General features: G+C 38.1%; 1 protein-coding gene across 15 annotated transcripts in view; it reads left to right on the forward strand.

Annotated features, from left to right (window-relative positions):
• Positions 1-14,257, forward strand: part of UTRN (utrophin) — a 456,315-nt gene that overhangs the window by 426,874 nt on the left and 15,184 nt on the right. For 13 of the 15 annotated variants that reach the window (XM_032485082.1, XM_032485084.1, XM_032485083.1 and 10 more), the window contains 3 exons: positions 4,831-4,869; positions 5,096-5,161; positions 6,263-6,328. In XM_032485082.1, coding sequence (XP_032340973.1) covers positions 4,831-4,869; positions 5,096-5,161; positions 6,263-6,328 — 171 coding nt within the window. The remainder of the gene's footprint in view (positions 1-4,830; positions 4,870-5,095; positions 5,162-6,262; positions 6,329-14,257) is intronic. The other 2 variants (XM_032485088.1, XM_032485094.1) reach the window with 1 other exon arrangement.

Here is a 14,257-nt window from a genome sequence, read left to right on the forward strand (position 1 = left end):
CTCAACTTCACATTGGTCATCTCTTTCACTCTTACAAAAAACTTAAAGCAAATTGTCGTATTATATGCTTTTTCATCATTTTATTTCTTTTCCATTTTCCCCTCTTTGTAGGATGTTTTTACTATTTCTTGTAGTACATGTAATAGATGAAATTTCTTAAAAGTATATAATTTGAGTTTACAAAGATAAATAAAGTTTCAAGTAGCAAAATTACTATGGGATTATAAAGCAAAGAATAACAATTTATACCCTGAAGTGAAAAGAAAAAGAAAATTTTAAATGAGCCAGAAGAAATGCAGGGACTAATTTTAAATTACAAAACAATTATATATCAAGATCAAACTAAATATGATTTTACGTCTTTGAATCACTTTTTAAAATATCAGCGTAAATATGCCTGCCAAGGCAATTTTCTTTTGCTTGAATCTGGTGGAAAATGAACTTTTATTGCTAATCATCACCAGAGTGCTAGCCATAAAGAACAGTAAAGTTCCATTTACAGAAATATGCCTTCTCAAGTGACTATAAAAATGAAGCTCCGAAGGGTGGCATTTTCTAACCTGACACAGTAGAGAAAATTGTAGTAAGAAGTATAAAAATGTGTCAACATTTAGCCTTCAAAACTCATAGTTCATTTTATTGTATAAATGAGAGATCATCAGAGAGTCGGAATAGTCCTTTCTATCCTAGCAGTCCATGTCTCAAAGATGTCAAAATACAGGGATAGACTATTTAGTTCAAAATTTTTTCCATATAAAACCTTGTATACCAGGGGCTTTGCTACATTTATGTACATTTTTTTTTTTCAAAGCAACCAAGCTTTATAGTAAGCTTTATTTATCTCTCTGTAGGTAATGTTACAGGTCTGCCTGCAGAAAGAAATATAATGCAGCTGTCTGTGTAGCTAGATTGGTCCCAAAATGCCACATTTACATTTAAATACCAAAAAATACCAACTTTTGATAACATTGATATGAACTCCGTGCAACTAAGATATATGCCTCCCAGATATTTTTTTCCACCATCTACTTTAGAAGAAATTTTACTGAAGCAATTTCAATTTGAAGGACACTATTCAAATACTTAAAATCGATAAGGAAAGGTAGTTTTTGGTCCCTTCTTTGTCTTGTGGGTATGTTTTTTCCCTTTTTTTCAAAAGGTCATAAGATAATGCATTCTTATTTGTTTTAGTATCTAATAAATAGGCTGACTATGCTGAACACCTTCTAATAAAGACAAAATTGTACTTCTGTTGGTATCAGGTCTAAATAACCTTAGGAGTAACTGCCTGAGCATAGAATTATCACACACAGCTTTTATTTACAGGATAGTCTGAGACGTTGGAACTAGTGATGTGCCTTCCACTCTTTTGATAAACCATTGGCGTTTTATGTTCCAAATGCCTGCATCCTTCATATGAATCCTGCAGATAGATAGATCTTTTATACTCCTTTTAAGCAATTTTGATAATTTACCTTTCAGTGTCAAACTAATCACTGACATCAATCATTCTATTCTGAGTGACTCAGTTAACTGAAAAAGAACAGAAAAATGTGCCAAATAATCGTGTGCTATGATTTTTGGCTGTAACTCTGAAGATGCTTCATTTCATCTAACATGAATTTACCAGTGTTTTCGGTGAGAGGAAAACAAGAGAAAGAAAAGAAGGAGTATAAGATTAAATCAGATGCCACAAGATCCTTTTTGGAAAAGATTTATGAGCTACTGGATACAGTGGGCAGGTTTTCTTCTTTTTTTAATCCTAGAACGCATTCTTGGAGTCAGTATAGTTCATTTTTCTACTGAGCCCTTTCCAGTACAAGGCCACTTAATCTTCTGGTGTAACAATTTATGTGAGTGGGTAGTAAAAAGTTTGATTTCGTTTGTTCTTCTATTTGTGGGAGGAGAAGACTGGAGAAAAACCAGCGAAGTGGTAAATGTGTTGAAGTTATTTATGAAGCTGATTAGAATTTTCTTTCGCTTCTTTCTCTTTCACCTCTGAAAAATGACGTGTCTTATCCTCCATCCAGTAATCATACATGCATGCGTGGAAGGGATTTATGGAGAAAATGAGTTATTATTAAAAGGAGGTAAACAAAACCATGCCTAGGTTTATTCAATTAATTTTGTAACAATTTATGCAATTTTTAAAAAAAATAAATCAACATAAATGAGTAGAGCTTAGTGAAAGAGTTACCACTGAAAATAAACCTGAGAAATAAGCTCAAATAATGGCAAAGTAATTTGAGAACTGAGAGAGATGTATTGGCTAAAAAGATAGGTTGGTTTCCCTGAAGACTGGGCGGACTCAAATAAACACCTCTCCCTGGTGTTGGTTAAGGTGGAATAGATGAGTTTCATGGTTTTTAAAGTTCTTACTGTAGCACGAACCAAGTCACAGTAAGTGTAATTATGGCTGTGGGAGCACTGGCCTGGGAGGAAGTGACACCCAACCTGAGAACTGAAAGATTAATGGGGCCAAACGCTCAGTGTTGGGTGCCTGGGGAGGAGAGGGGGAGTTTCCAGGCAAAGCAAACATTTTAAAAAGCCAGAAGACAAGATTGTTTTGGAAACTGGGATGGGAAGCAGGGAACAGTGACAAGCAAGGAGAGTGACAAGAAAAGCAGGAACCAGATAATGGGGGCCACGTCAGCCATGCCAAGGAGTTTGGAGTTTATCCTGAGAGCAGTGGGGAGCCACCGAAGGTTTATATGCTAGAACATGCGGGTCACCACTTACTCTGCTCTGGGACAGTTGGACTTAAGAAGGTAAAATGATGGGAAGCATAAGGAGCAGCCTGCTGAGAATTTGAGGCATTACGTTCTTCAAAGGAAGTCTGAGTGATGTTTCATACATTATTAAATGTATTTAGTAGAGTCTGAGTCCTTTCCTATTAGTGTGTGATTAACCAAAACACCCTGTTCAGCCACCACTCTGGGAAGCAGGGATAGGCTGCACTGTGAAGTGTAGGCGAACATGCAGATCGGTTTTACTTTTAACCCCCTTTAATCACAGATTCTAACTATGCAGGGAAAATACTACCCTGTGTTTTTCTTGTAGAATTAAATGAGAAAGCTTATCATTTAACTTTTTTTTTTTCAACAAATCAAAGTACTGTGAAGTCAATAAAGCCTAAAGTTTGATTTTTTAATCTTTATTTTTTCCCTTAGAAATTTTCACAATATATAAAAAACCTTCTTTTGAGAAAGGTTCAATGTAGCTTAGTGCCTCTGCCATTCTTATCTTAGTTCAATGAATCACTATCGTGCTAACTGAATTAACTTTGCAGGAACCAGTCAAGCAGTTCCACACAGCTTTTCCAAGTTCGATTAAGACGAAAAAATACATAGTTTTCTCATGTTTCAAGCTCACAGCCAATGTTGCGGTACACTTGAATTTTAGCAATAATCTCTCGAGCAGTTACTATTTTTTAGAAAGTGTAGTGCAAATCATTTACCTGACATTTAACATCCATATTTCAGAGTTAATAAACAGTAGTGATGTAAAAAGACTATTGAATAATACTGTGTTGTTTCATTGTTGTTGTATCATTTTACACATGGATAATTAAGTCTATCTACAGACTGGATGTTCTGACAAACCCAGACTGGATAAATGCCTGTTTTTCAGAGTAGGTCCAAAGAGTCTTAGGTTTTCATTCAAGAAGATGACTTTCCATTTTCTTTTAATCTTTGCTATGCAGACATCAACATTTGCTTCCCAGTAGGAGATAATGAGATCATTAACTTTTTCTTAAGTATGTATCTATTATAGAAACAGGAGAATCAGGTGGGTCTAGATCTAGAAAAATTTAAACTTTCCTTCCTCTTTGTTTCAATCAGCATTAGCTTTTGCAGGAGACTTATTCAATTAGACAACTGATTTTCTTTGGAACTTTAAATTTCCACATTCATCCGTATTTCTCCCCCTCTGCCCCCCTGCCAAAAAAAAAAAAAAATGGTTAGAATTTGAACTAGCTTTCGATTAGGATCATCTGTTTTCAAACGGTATTGCATGGAAGCTTGGGGAGTTCTAGGCAGTGCTGTGAGGTGGGAGGGCACCTCCAGGACTAGGAGGAATATGGAAAAATCAAGTTCCAGTCTCAAGCTCTGATTCAAGCAGACCGTGTTTCTTTTCTTCACTTTCATTGATTGGACTTCTGTATAAAATTTTATTTAAAGAAAGTGTATAGTGATGCAGAAAAATTGCTTTCAGTTCTAGTGATAATGTGAAACTTTGGGCTGGGTGTAGAGAGGAGTACCTAGATTGTATCTTTTTTCAGTGTATTTGTGAGGTTGCAATACTCTGTGTACACCTGGGTTTGGAATTTTACATTTAAAATTGGGCAAAGAATCAGAGAAATCTCATTTTATTGCAACTCTGCCATCAGTATATAATGTGGTCTTGAGTAATTAATGTTACCTTTCTGATCAAGGTTCTTCTCCACAAAAAACAAAAATATGATTGCATCTCTCTTCAGTATATTATGGAACAGTATTTTAAAAATTATTACATAATTTTGAGCTATTTTATAGCATTCTGTTTCTTTCTTCAGTAAGACTATTTAAAGATGTCTTTGCTGTCTATAACAAATGTCCTGTAATAGCTGTGAAAAGGCCCCGGCAGGCACTTAAATATACAGCATCTTCTCTAGAATAAACAATCATTTCTGTTACTTTTGATTTCTTCATGGTGGACCTCAGGGCAACCAAACATAGGAGTGGAGGACAATTGAGAATGTCCCCCACCCCACCCTGCCCGCTGCTTTTGTCTTAAATTGCTCTAAAGTGTTTGTTCTGTGGTTTTTGTTTCCCTCTCCCCTCTTTGCAGTCCTATCACACTCATCAGTATGTGGCCAGAGCACTATGAGTGAGTATTCACAGCTCCATATGCACAAGGCGGATGTTCTGATCAGTTTTATTAGCATGCGGTGATTACTAAACTCCTGTTCTAAAATAATAGTTCTGCCTCCTGGGTAACAATCCTAGTGGTTTGTTTGCATGGCAAATTCATTATGTAACTAAGCTAACATTCCTAATCGTAACATCGATAAATATTTGGGCATAAAACTGTTTATTTGCTTTCTCTTTTATAGCCCCTCACAGTCTCCTCAGCTGTTTCATGATGATACCCATTCAAGAATAGAACAGTATGCTACTCGGTAAGAAACTCTGGGACGAGCCCTCTCCTGCTCCACTGCTCAGAATGTCTCTCTTTCTGTATTAATCTTCTGTCATTAACATGCCTTGATTTAAGGAATGTCGTTTTGCAGGAGTCATGATGTTTGAAGTCTGGGCTTTCAGCTTTCCAAATTGTAATTTGCACTTTACCAAACACCTGCTACACATCCTTTGGAGTAAATCTCCATAGGATGTGATTACTGAGCTCATGAGAATCCAGACACTGTGCAAGCAGGATTTAGAGAATGTAACCCAGTTTCAGTGAATGAAAATAGGGATTGAAAGTGTTCTCAGGAGATGGTGCATGTATGAATTACATTATGTAATTAAATTTATGCTAATTCTTTATTATAGGGGTTTATTTTAGAGTTCCCAAACAATATAAAGCATATGCTGGTATTGATGTGTACAAATTCTCAGGGAAAAAAAAAAGTATATACCAAGTATTGATGATACTAGTAACTAGTTACGCCTTTAAAGGTTAGTTTAAGCAATAAAAACAGTAACATTTGAACTGAGTCTTGGCCACATCAAATTTTGGGGAAAAGCCAAGGTTGGATTAATGGAAAAACATACTCAAAAGCATTGAACTAGGAAAGAACATAGTTTATTTAAAGGATTGCAGGTGGAGAAAGGGGAAAGGACAAGAAGGAGTGAAGGGGCAGAAACCGAAGCCAGATAATGAGGAGCCCACTTCCTAAGGAGTAGGGTTCTGTCCTTAGATAAACGAAGTCAAGGAAAGTCTTTCCACGTGAGAGGGACATAGTCAGACTTGTGTACAAATGAAGACTGGCTTAGGATCTGGTAGACTTTTAGAAGTCTAGGTCTATTAGGAGACTGTATAACATGATATATAACCTATATATTTTAACATAATATAGGAGACGATCCCTTGGTAAGGCAGTGATGATAGAAGTATAACTTGACATTAGATGTTGTTTTGATTGCAGTCCTGTGAGGGGATTTTGACCATTCTGTATTTTGTGAGAATTAGGACAGTTTAGGAAAGACTGCGGATGCACCTCCAGTTGACTCTGCCCTGTGTGGCCACGTTCTCTAACTGCCTTGTTTCCACTTCTCAGACTGGCCCAAATGGAACGGACTAATGGGTCTTTCCTCACGGACAGCAGCTCTACCACAGGAAGCGTGTAAGTAAATCATGAAATGAGTGATGACTGGGGCGCCTGGTTCTAGTTCTGTGGCTGTCGGAAATAATCTACATTGATTGTGGCTGTGAATTTTGATCCCAATCAAAATTGGTAAGTGTGGTTATAAAAATGCCTGCATAGATTTTATGCTTTCAAGCCATAATAGTATAATTTGGATATGTTTATTTATTTAGTTTCATACAAGTTAATGAAAAAAACCCTACGTTTGGCAACTAATCTACCTCTGAAAAATCAGATTGTCTTATTTATAAATACAGGTGTAGATCTTCATTCCATTTGTCTCATAGTTTGTGTTAATTTAACAAATGTAGTTCCACAGAATATGTGCCCTGCTATGAAATCCTTTTCCTTCCATGTGCCCCCGTTTTCTCCGTAATCCCTGCCACTTGGCAGTTATGACCCACACACTTGTGGGCACATATATACTCCCCACCCTTCATTGAAAAGTGTTAACTCCTCTGCCAATATTGTATTTTATTAGCAACCAGGAAAAGCCTCATGAACTTCAGAGTACTTTTTAAAAACCTTTCTAGGCAGATATTTTATCTCTGATCCTCCCTCTGTTGTGTAACATCTTGCTTTTAAAACTTTTCCCACCCTCTACCACCTTGAAATTAACATTTTAAATTCTAAATGATGCCTAAAAAGATTTCAGTAGTGTTGAGTTTACTTGACTCACAGAGCTTCATTGTGGTTTGGATCTGGTGGGAAGCTGTCAAGTAGCCAGGAATGTTATAGCACTTAGGTGTTTTAAACTAAAAAAGACCATGGAGAGAGCCAAGTTGAAATACCTTCAGCAGTCTAATATAGAATATTTCCTTGTCAATATTTTAAAAAATTGTTTTATTATCATTAAGCTTATCAAGAAAAGTTTTCAGGAGATTCTTCAATTTTAAATTTCAAAGATTAGCATGTTAATAGTTTATAACAATGTAGTAGTGATTTGTACATTATTATTAATGTACTGTGAGTTTGGAACAATTCCCAAACCAAGATAATAGCATATTCATCATGTTTGTTTCATATTTAATCTCCTAGTATGTAATTCATATAAAGTAGCTGAGTATCTTGAGCATCCTAAATCAACATAATGTCCACCAAGTTTGGCAAATAGCTAAAAAATTAAACAAAGTCAAAAAATGATCATTAAAACCAAATTTTTAAATAATTAAAACCAAATTTAAATTCTTTAAAATGTGTTTGTCATACCTTGTGTGAACAGAGTAAAAGCAGTGCTCAAATTTAATATGTCCTATCTTCAAATCAGAATAAACACTATTTTCAAATTTAGCACTAATGTCTGAGAAAAGAAAAAACAATCAGATGATTAACAGCTGAATACATCTTAATATACTGTCAGTAGATACGTTAACTCATTCACCCATCCAGCAAATATTTACTGCATCCCTACCTTGCAGTGGTGTGCTGGAGCCAACTGTGAGAGCTGGTTGGTAAATCTGCCAGAAGTTTGTAAACTGTTGGTTAAACAGAGCTATTGTTAGAAACTTGTTTGTGTGCACTTTGCAATTCAATAGCTTAGATTAAAATAAAAACAAAAGTAAGACTCAAAACTCATCAGGTCCTAATTATTTTCCTTATATTTTATTGCTATGTATGTTCTTGGGGGTGTCAGGTGGTGTGTAACTGTGTATCTTTTCCCAGCTCCACGTTTAGTCAAGTCACTAGCTTAATTTGGCCTTGATGAAAGTATTTTAAGCCGTAAAAATTTAAAATGCTTCACATCAGGGCCTTTTAATTTACTTATCTTTTAGAGAGCTTGCTGTTAAACATTGAGCAGCACGCCGCGGCCACGCACCCAGTGCTGTAAAGGTCTGCAGAGGTAGATCCTGTCTTCACGAATCTTACAGACTAGAGGAGATAAGTGCTCCCACAGGGGCACAACATGGCGAGGGCATACTGTAGGAGGCAGAATAATGGGCCCCCAAAGAAGTCCACATCCTAATCCCTGAAACCTGTGAATGTGTCACTTTACGTGGCAAAGGGGACTTTGCCCGTGTGATTGAATCAAGGATCTTGCGATGGAGTGGGCCTGATGTTATCACAAGGGTCTTTGTAAGAGGGAGGAGAGTCAGAGGTAACACAGGAGAGGTAACTGTGGAAGCAGAGGTCAGACATAAAGAGATTTTACAGACACTACTCTGCTGGCTTTGAAAATGAAGGAATGCAGGTGGCCTCTAGGTGCCGGAAAAGGCAAGGAAACAAACTCTCCTCTATATGAGGTTAAATTAATAGTGTAAGAACATGTAACCACTAAAGAGAAATTGTTTTCCAGTTACTGGTGTATTAATATTTTCTTAATGAATGTGTTAGTAAATCTTATTTCGATAAAGCCAATCTGGCAGTTCTTTGCTCTTTCACAGTTTGAACTACTGAGAATTCTGGGGTTCTTTTCCCATAACGTGCAAGGGTTCTGCCGTGCAGGTGAGAATGCTAACAGGGACTCAACCATTGAAGCCCTACTCTGGACCTAAAATCCAGCGGTTTAACATGAAATGGTCACCTTTTCTCCCTTAAATGTATAATATTTACTTTTAAAATATTTTCATTTAAATCTGTACTATTGACTTGACAAAGTGAGTAAGTATTACTGTAATAAACCCCTTTTCTCCCAGTGGGTCGATGATCTCAGTGAGGATGATGATTATCTCCTTTGGGCTCCTCATGATTTACGAGAGCAATTTCCTCATCTTATAATTTAGCATCTTGGATCACAGGCTACAGGAAGAAATGCTCACTCTCTTAGAAAGACACAGTGTGATCCTTCTTTGCTTCCGGCGTGGATCAAAGCTTATCTGTTCCTTATTGTCATAGCAGGAGATATGTGTGCAATATATTCTAACACCTGGCCTTTTCCTGGACGTTTCCTAAGGCCCCAGCACCCGGAGGGTCATGATACAGTCCCCGGAGATAACAGATGACAGTTTCCAGGGCCACCTAACAGGATTGCTGGCTTCTGGATGAAGGGTCGGTGGCTTTTCAAGGCAATCATGGCTCTTTTTGTTTTACACTCAGGTCTGTCTTGAGACAAATCAACATCAAAGTATTTGCAATTTTTATGGCTGTTCTTGGGAAAGATTAAAAAACCAACTCAAAGTGCCTTAAGCGAAAAAAAGAAAAAAAAAAAAGGCATTTTAACAGACTTCCAAAATAATTTTTGTCATTTTTCTTTCTTAAATTCTCCACCTTACCCCCAGGCCTTCTTGAGTTGAGGTTTTTGTATATTCTGAGCTGAGGCGTAAAAATATTATTCAGCTTCTCCTGAATAATGATAATGATGATGATGATGGTGCAAAAACAGCCCCATCTCTTCCTTGGTATAGAGCATCTTAAGAGCCACGCTCGTTCTAAGCCCTCTGCCCATCTTCACTTGTTTAATCTTCACAGAACCCTTTGAGATGATACTCTTGTTCCACCATTTTACAGATGAGGAAGTTGAGACCCTGCAAGGTGATATAGCTTGCCAGGGGTCTTGCAGTCAGTAAGTGATGGGGCTAGGGTTCGGACTTAGGCAGCCTGGCTGTAGGCATGGACATCCAGACCACCCCGACCCACCCTCACTGTGCTGCCTCAGCCGCTCCGGGAAGGGAGGCCTTCCCCCAAGGGAGCACTGCAGTGGGGGTGGTGGGAGGGTCAGAGCATCTGCAGATCTTTCCAGTCCTCCTGGAGGCCATCACTGTCCTTATCCCCATTCTTCCCATGTCCATCCATGCCCCAGCTTCACAGTCCACACCTAACAAGAAGATTTTGTAAATTCAACGTTTGCTGGCTCAATCTCCTAAATTTGGTTTTGGGTCATCTCCACCATAGGCAATAATATAGCCTTACTCTTTGAGGTACAAATTTTGAGTTTAACTTGTAATTCTCTCTTAATTACCCAAGACCCTTTTATTCATTTGTATCTTCAGAAGCAACCATCCTACCCTGCAGTGTGAGCCTTTCTCTGTCCCGTAAATTAGTGTATGAGCCAATTTCTTGCCTCCTCACAGCGCTCACCTTCTGTGAACCGGTTAATTTGTTGCAGCTCCATGCATCATGGGCTGCTGCCTCCCCGGCCTGGATATGAATCAGTCTCAAGGCTTTTTACCCCTAAATAAACCCAATTGCCAGTACTCCCTTTTCCCCTGGAAATCTGACTCTGGACAATTTAAAAGGGCGTTAACTTTAAGGATACTAATTTTCTTTCAAGGAGGAATTGAGCAACCATGTCTGAGAAAGAGACAGGACCCAGGATAGTCTTAGTTCCTGCCATCAGGATGCCTCACTCCATCTGCAGCGTGCCCTTGAGTGACACCGTTTTATGTGGAAGGATCAAATTGGGCGGGGGCTGGGGGAGGGAGGCTGGCCTGGTTTGCACTCACTTTGCTGTTGGCAGCTCTGAAGCCTGGAACAAAACAAACCTTTAAAGGAAGGAAATTACTGTTATTTTTATTTATATTGTGCCTGTTTTCAAAAGGTCATTGTATGAATCACAATTCTTTTTTCATTGGCTATGTACTGATTTTGTAATCTGGATAGTGTTTACTATTCATGACTTAAATATGGTATAATTACATTCCATCTAATGGTATTTCATTGATGCGGACCTATATTTTGGTGACATTTTCTGTTTTAGCACTGGGCACACTATTGATGTTAAATGACCTTAATATGGTACCTCATGACTGTCTGCATTTAAAGAGTGTGCTCTTGGTCTTCATTATATATAATTAAGAACTAGAATGTATCTATTTTCATATTTAACTTTTATCCCAATAGTCTGTGAAAACCACTTAAGACTAAAATTATATGTTATATACAAATTATATTTAAATTCTTATCTTTGTAAAAATTGCCTTAATTTCCTTCCAGATACCTTACTGAAAGAACGTAATGATAGAGGACATGATGATAATTATATTAAAAGTAAAAATAATGTTAACTGCCCCATCAGGTTCCCAAAAGAAATGAATCTGTATACATGTTGGCAATGGGATGCATCTCAAATCTAATTTTGACTCTTTTGTGTATATATTTGTTTCACTGTGGATACTCCCAAAATACTTAAAACAAGTATTTAGTTGCTGTTAATATTAAGCACTAAGTATAATTCCTGAGGTCAAGTGCCCACTGGCGTAAGTGTTCTAAGGGCATAAATGGTCTCATGGTGCTTGTGATATGGAAGGGGCTCTGTGGGGGGGGCCTGTGATCCAGTCATAGATCTGCCAGGGAGCTTACAGGACCCAAGCTTTCCTTTAATTCTTCTTTGTAGTTCTCCTTCTCCTCCTCCTCCTCTCCCCACTTCCCCTTCGCTTCCTCCTCCTCCTCCTCCTTCTTCTTCTTCTCCTCCTCCTCCTCGTTTAACTTTTACTTTGGTCTTTAATTTTCTTGAGGTGAATTATTCATAAGAATCATCTAATTATTTTTTTAACCAATATGAGAATCAGTTTACCTCTTATTTATCGCAGTATCTGAGATCACTGTCTACTTTTGTTTCCTGTTTTGCATCATCCTTGCTCTTTGTTTTGCTCTATTGACAAAGCGTTTTACTGTACGTTTATGTGACCTGGCTGGTCCTGAATGGCTAGGCTGGGACTCTACACATTGTCCATTGTCTTTGGACATTTGACTATTATGGAGAGTAGGAGGCTAACCCTTTTTTCTTTCTTTGCAAATGATTTACTGTTTTGTTTTCATTTCTGGCTGACTGCTTGTGATGCTTTATCCTGAATAGATACAAATTTCACTGGGATGTATATGAACATTCTTCTTTTGTTATTATTTCTTTTTTGGGTACTCAGTCTTTTTAGTTTCTATACTCGTCTTTTTCAGCCTGAGAAATATTTACTAATGTTCTGCTGTACTCTTCCTTTGCTTTTACTTTATTTTTTATTTTATTACCTACTTTATACCCTCTGTATCTTTATACTTTGTCCATTGTCCTGTCCATATATTAGATCTGTACTTTTTGTCTTCTCTTATTATGGCCTCTCTCTTCATTTAAACCGGGTGAAGTGAGTCTTGTCATCCTTAGCAGCTAAGTATTGTCCCCGTGGTGTTGATGCATTAGCCTCATAGCCTTCTCTGCTCCTTCATAATGCAGTTCGGCTTAGGGTATTGGCCATTTATTCCCTATCAGGAAAATACCCTCCCCTACCTCCAAACACACAGGCACAGACCTCCTTGCCAGGTTTCTGTTTGATTTCACTACATGGGCATCCTAGGAGCTCTGGGTTCATGCTTTCAAGCACTGCTGCTCTGCAGTGATGCAGGACCCATTCTCTTCTCTTACTGCCATCCTTCTAAATTTAGGAGCAAGCCTGAAATTCTTCCAGAGTCTCCCTTGTTTATCTCACAGTGATACCACATTTTTGCAGGACCAGTAATCAAAGAATGGTTCCACAGTTTATTTCAGTTCTTCGCATCAGTGTCTTATTTCCAGTTTCTAACTCTTCCAGTTGTAAGAGTCCTGCTCCTCCTTCTTCTGAGGTTAGGTAGGTTTGCTGATAAAGGAAGCAAAATAAATCAACAGGTGGCTCATTTGAACCTTTGCTTTGGCTGTTTTGCAGGCCGAACACTCATTATTTGCATTTACTTCTTCATACTGCTCTGATCTCAATGCACAGGACACGCCTTTTCTAAGAATTCACTACTTCTCAGATGCAATTTCATGTCTCCTCTTTATCAGAGTAAATGGTGATAATACAGGTTTGGATTTTCAAATTAGACTCTGGCAACCGAAATAAATGTGCAGCCTAAAAGTTGAGAGTTATATTTTATTTGGCAGGAGGACTCGAGCTGGGATGACAGCCTCTCAGATGGCTCTGGGGGACTGCTCCGAAGAGGTAGGGGAGGAGCTAGGATACATAGGGGCTTTACAACAAAGGCCAGGTGGTTGGAACAATAAAAGATTACTTGTTATCTAAAGAAAACCAGGCATCTCAAGTTAAAGAATCTAGTGCTTTTCCATGTATGGGAGGAAGCAAACATTTGGGCTCATTGAATTCATTCTTTTGACAAGCTTCTAGCTATCTAGGGCCAGTATCCTGTCCTTTATTATTCTGAGTGCCCTCAGAGTGCACCATTGTGAGTGGCTGCAGAGGCTGGGCTGCAGGCTTATCTTCACTGGGGGGTGTCGGCAGCCACTGATGACTTGATGGTTTCAGCATTCTTTGTTTACTGATATGGTTTGCAATATTTTTCATTCACAACTCACAGAATCAGAGACCTCACCCAGTATCAAGCATTGCTCATCAGCTCCAGGGCTTCAGCAAAAGGTCCAGAACTGCCCGCACCAGTAGGTTCCTTCTGGCTGCATTAGGATGTGCTCTGACCCCAGTGTGACAGATGAGGTCTCCAAGGGATATTTGCAGTCATATCACTTACACAGAAGGGAGCTGGTTCAGCATGGGTTGGCTCCATTTTATCCTTTGATAGCTGTATAACTTACTAGATGTTTATCTGAAGCCATATCCTATATAAATCCATAGATTCCAAGATTTGTTTACCAAAAGCCATCAAAACAGACCAAGTCCAGTCTGCTAATGGTATTCTATAGCAGGATTCTGCTGCTAGCATTAGCTAGGAGGTCTGTCGTTTGCACATTTACAAGATCTGCCTGGATCTCTGGTAAAAGAAGGGAAGGGATTCCAGGCTTGCTGATAAGCATTTCCTTCCCATAAACACGTTTGCTTTGTTATGCTTCTGTTTCTGTCAGTCTTTAGGTTTGACCACATTATTAATATGTCTAGTTCATTATAAAAGTGGTTAGAAAAGTGGGAGAACCCAAGTGAATTAAATGTAGTTTCTTGTTTAAAGGAGAATGGTTGATCCTATAAATGATGTGTCAATAACATTAAGTAAAATATCTGTAGCTATTTTATAAAGATCTACAATTATAATTTGTGCCAA

This window comes from Camelus ferus, chromosome 8 (assembly GCF_009834535.1).
Source record: "Camelus ferus isolate YT-003-E chromosome 8, BCGSAC_Cfer_1.0, whole genome shotgun sequence".
NCBI classification, from domain to species: domain Eukaryota; kingdom Metazoa; phylum Chordata; class Mammalia; order Artiodactyla; family Camelidae; genus Camelus; species Camelus ferus.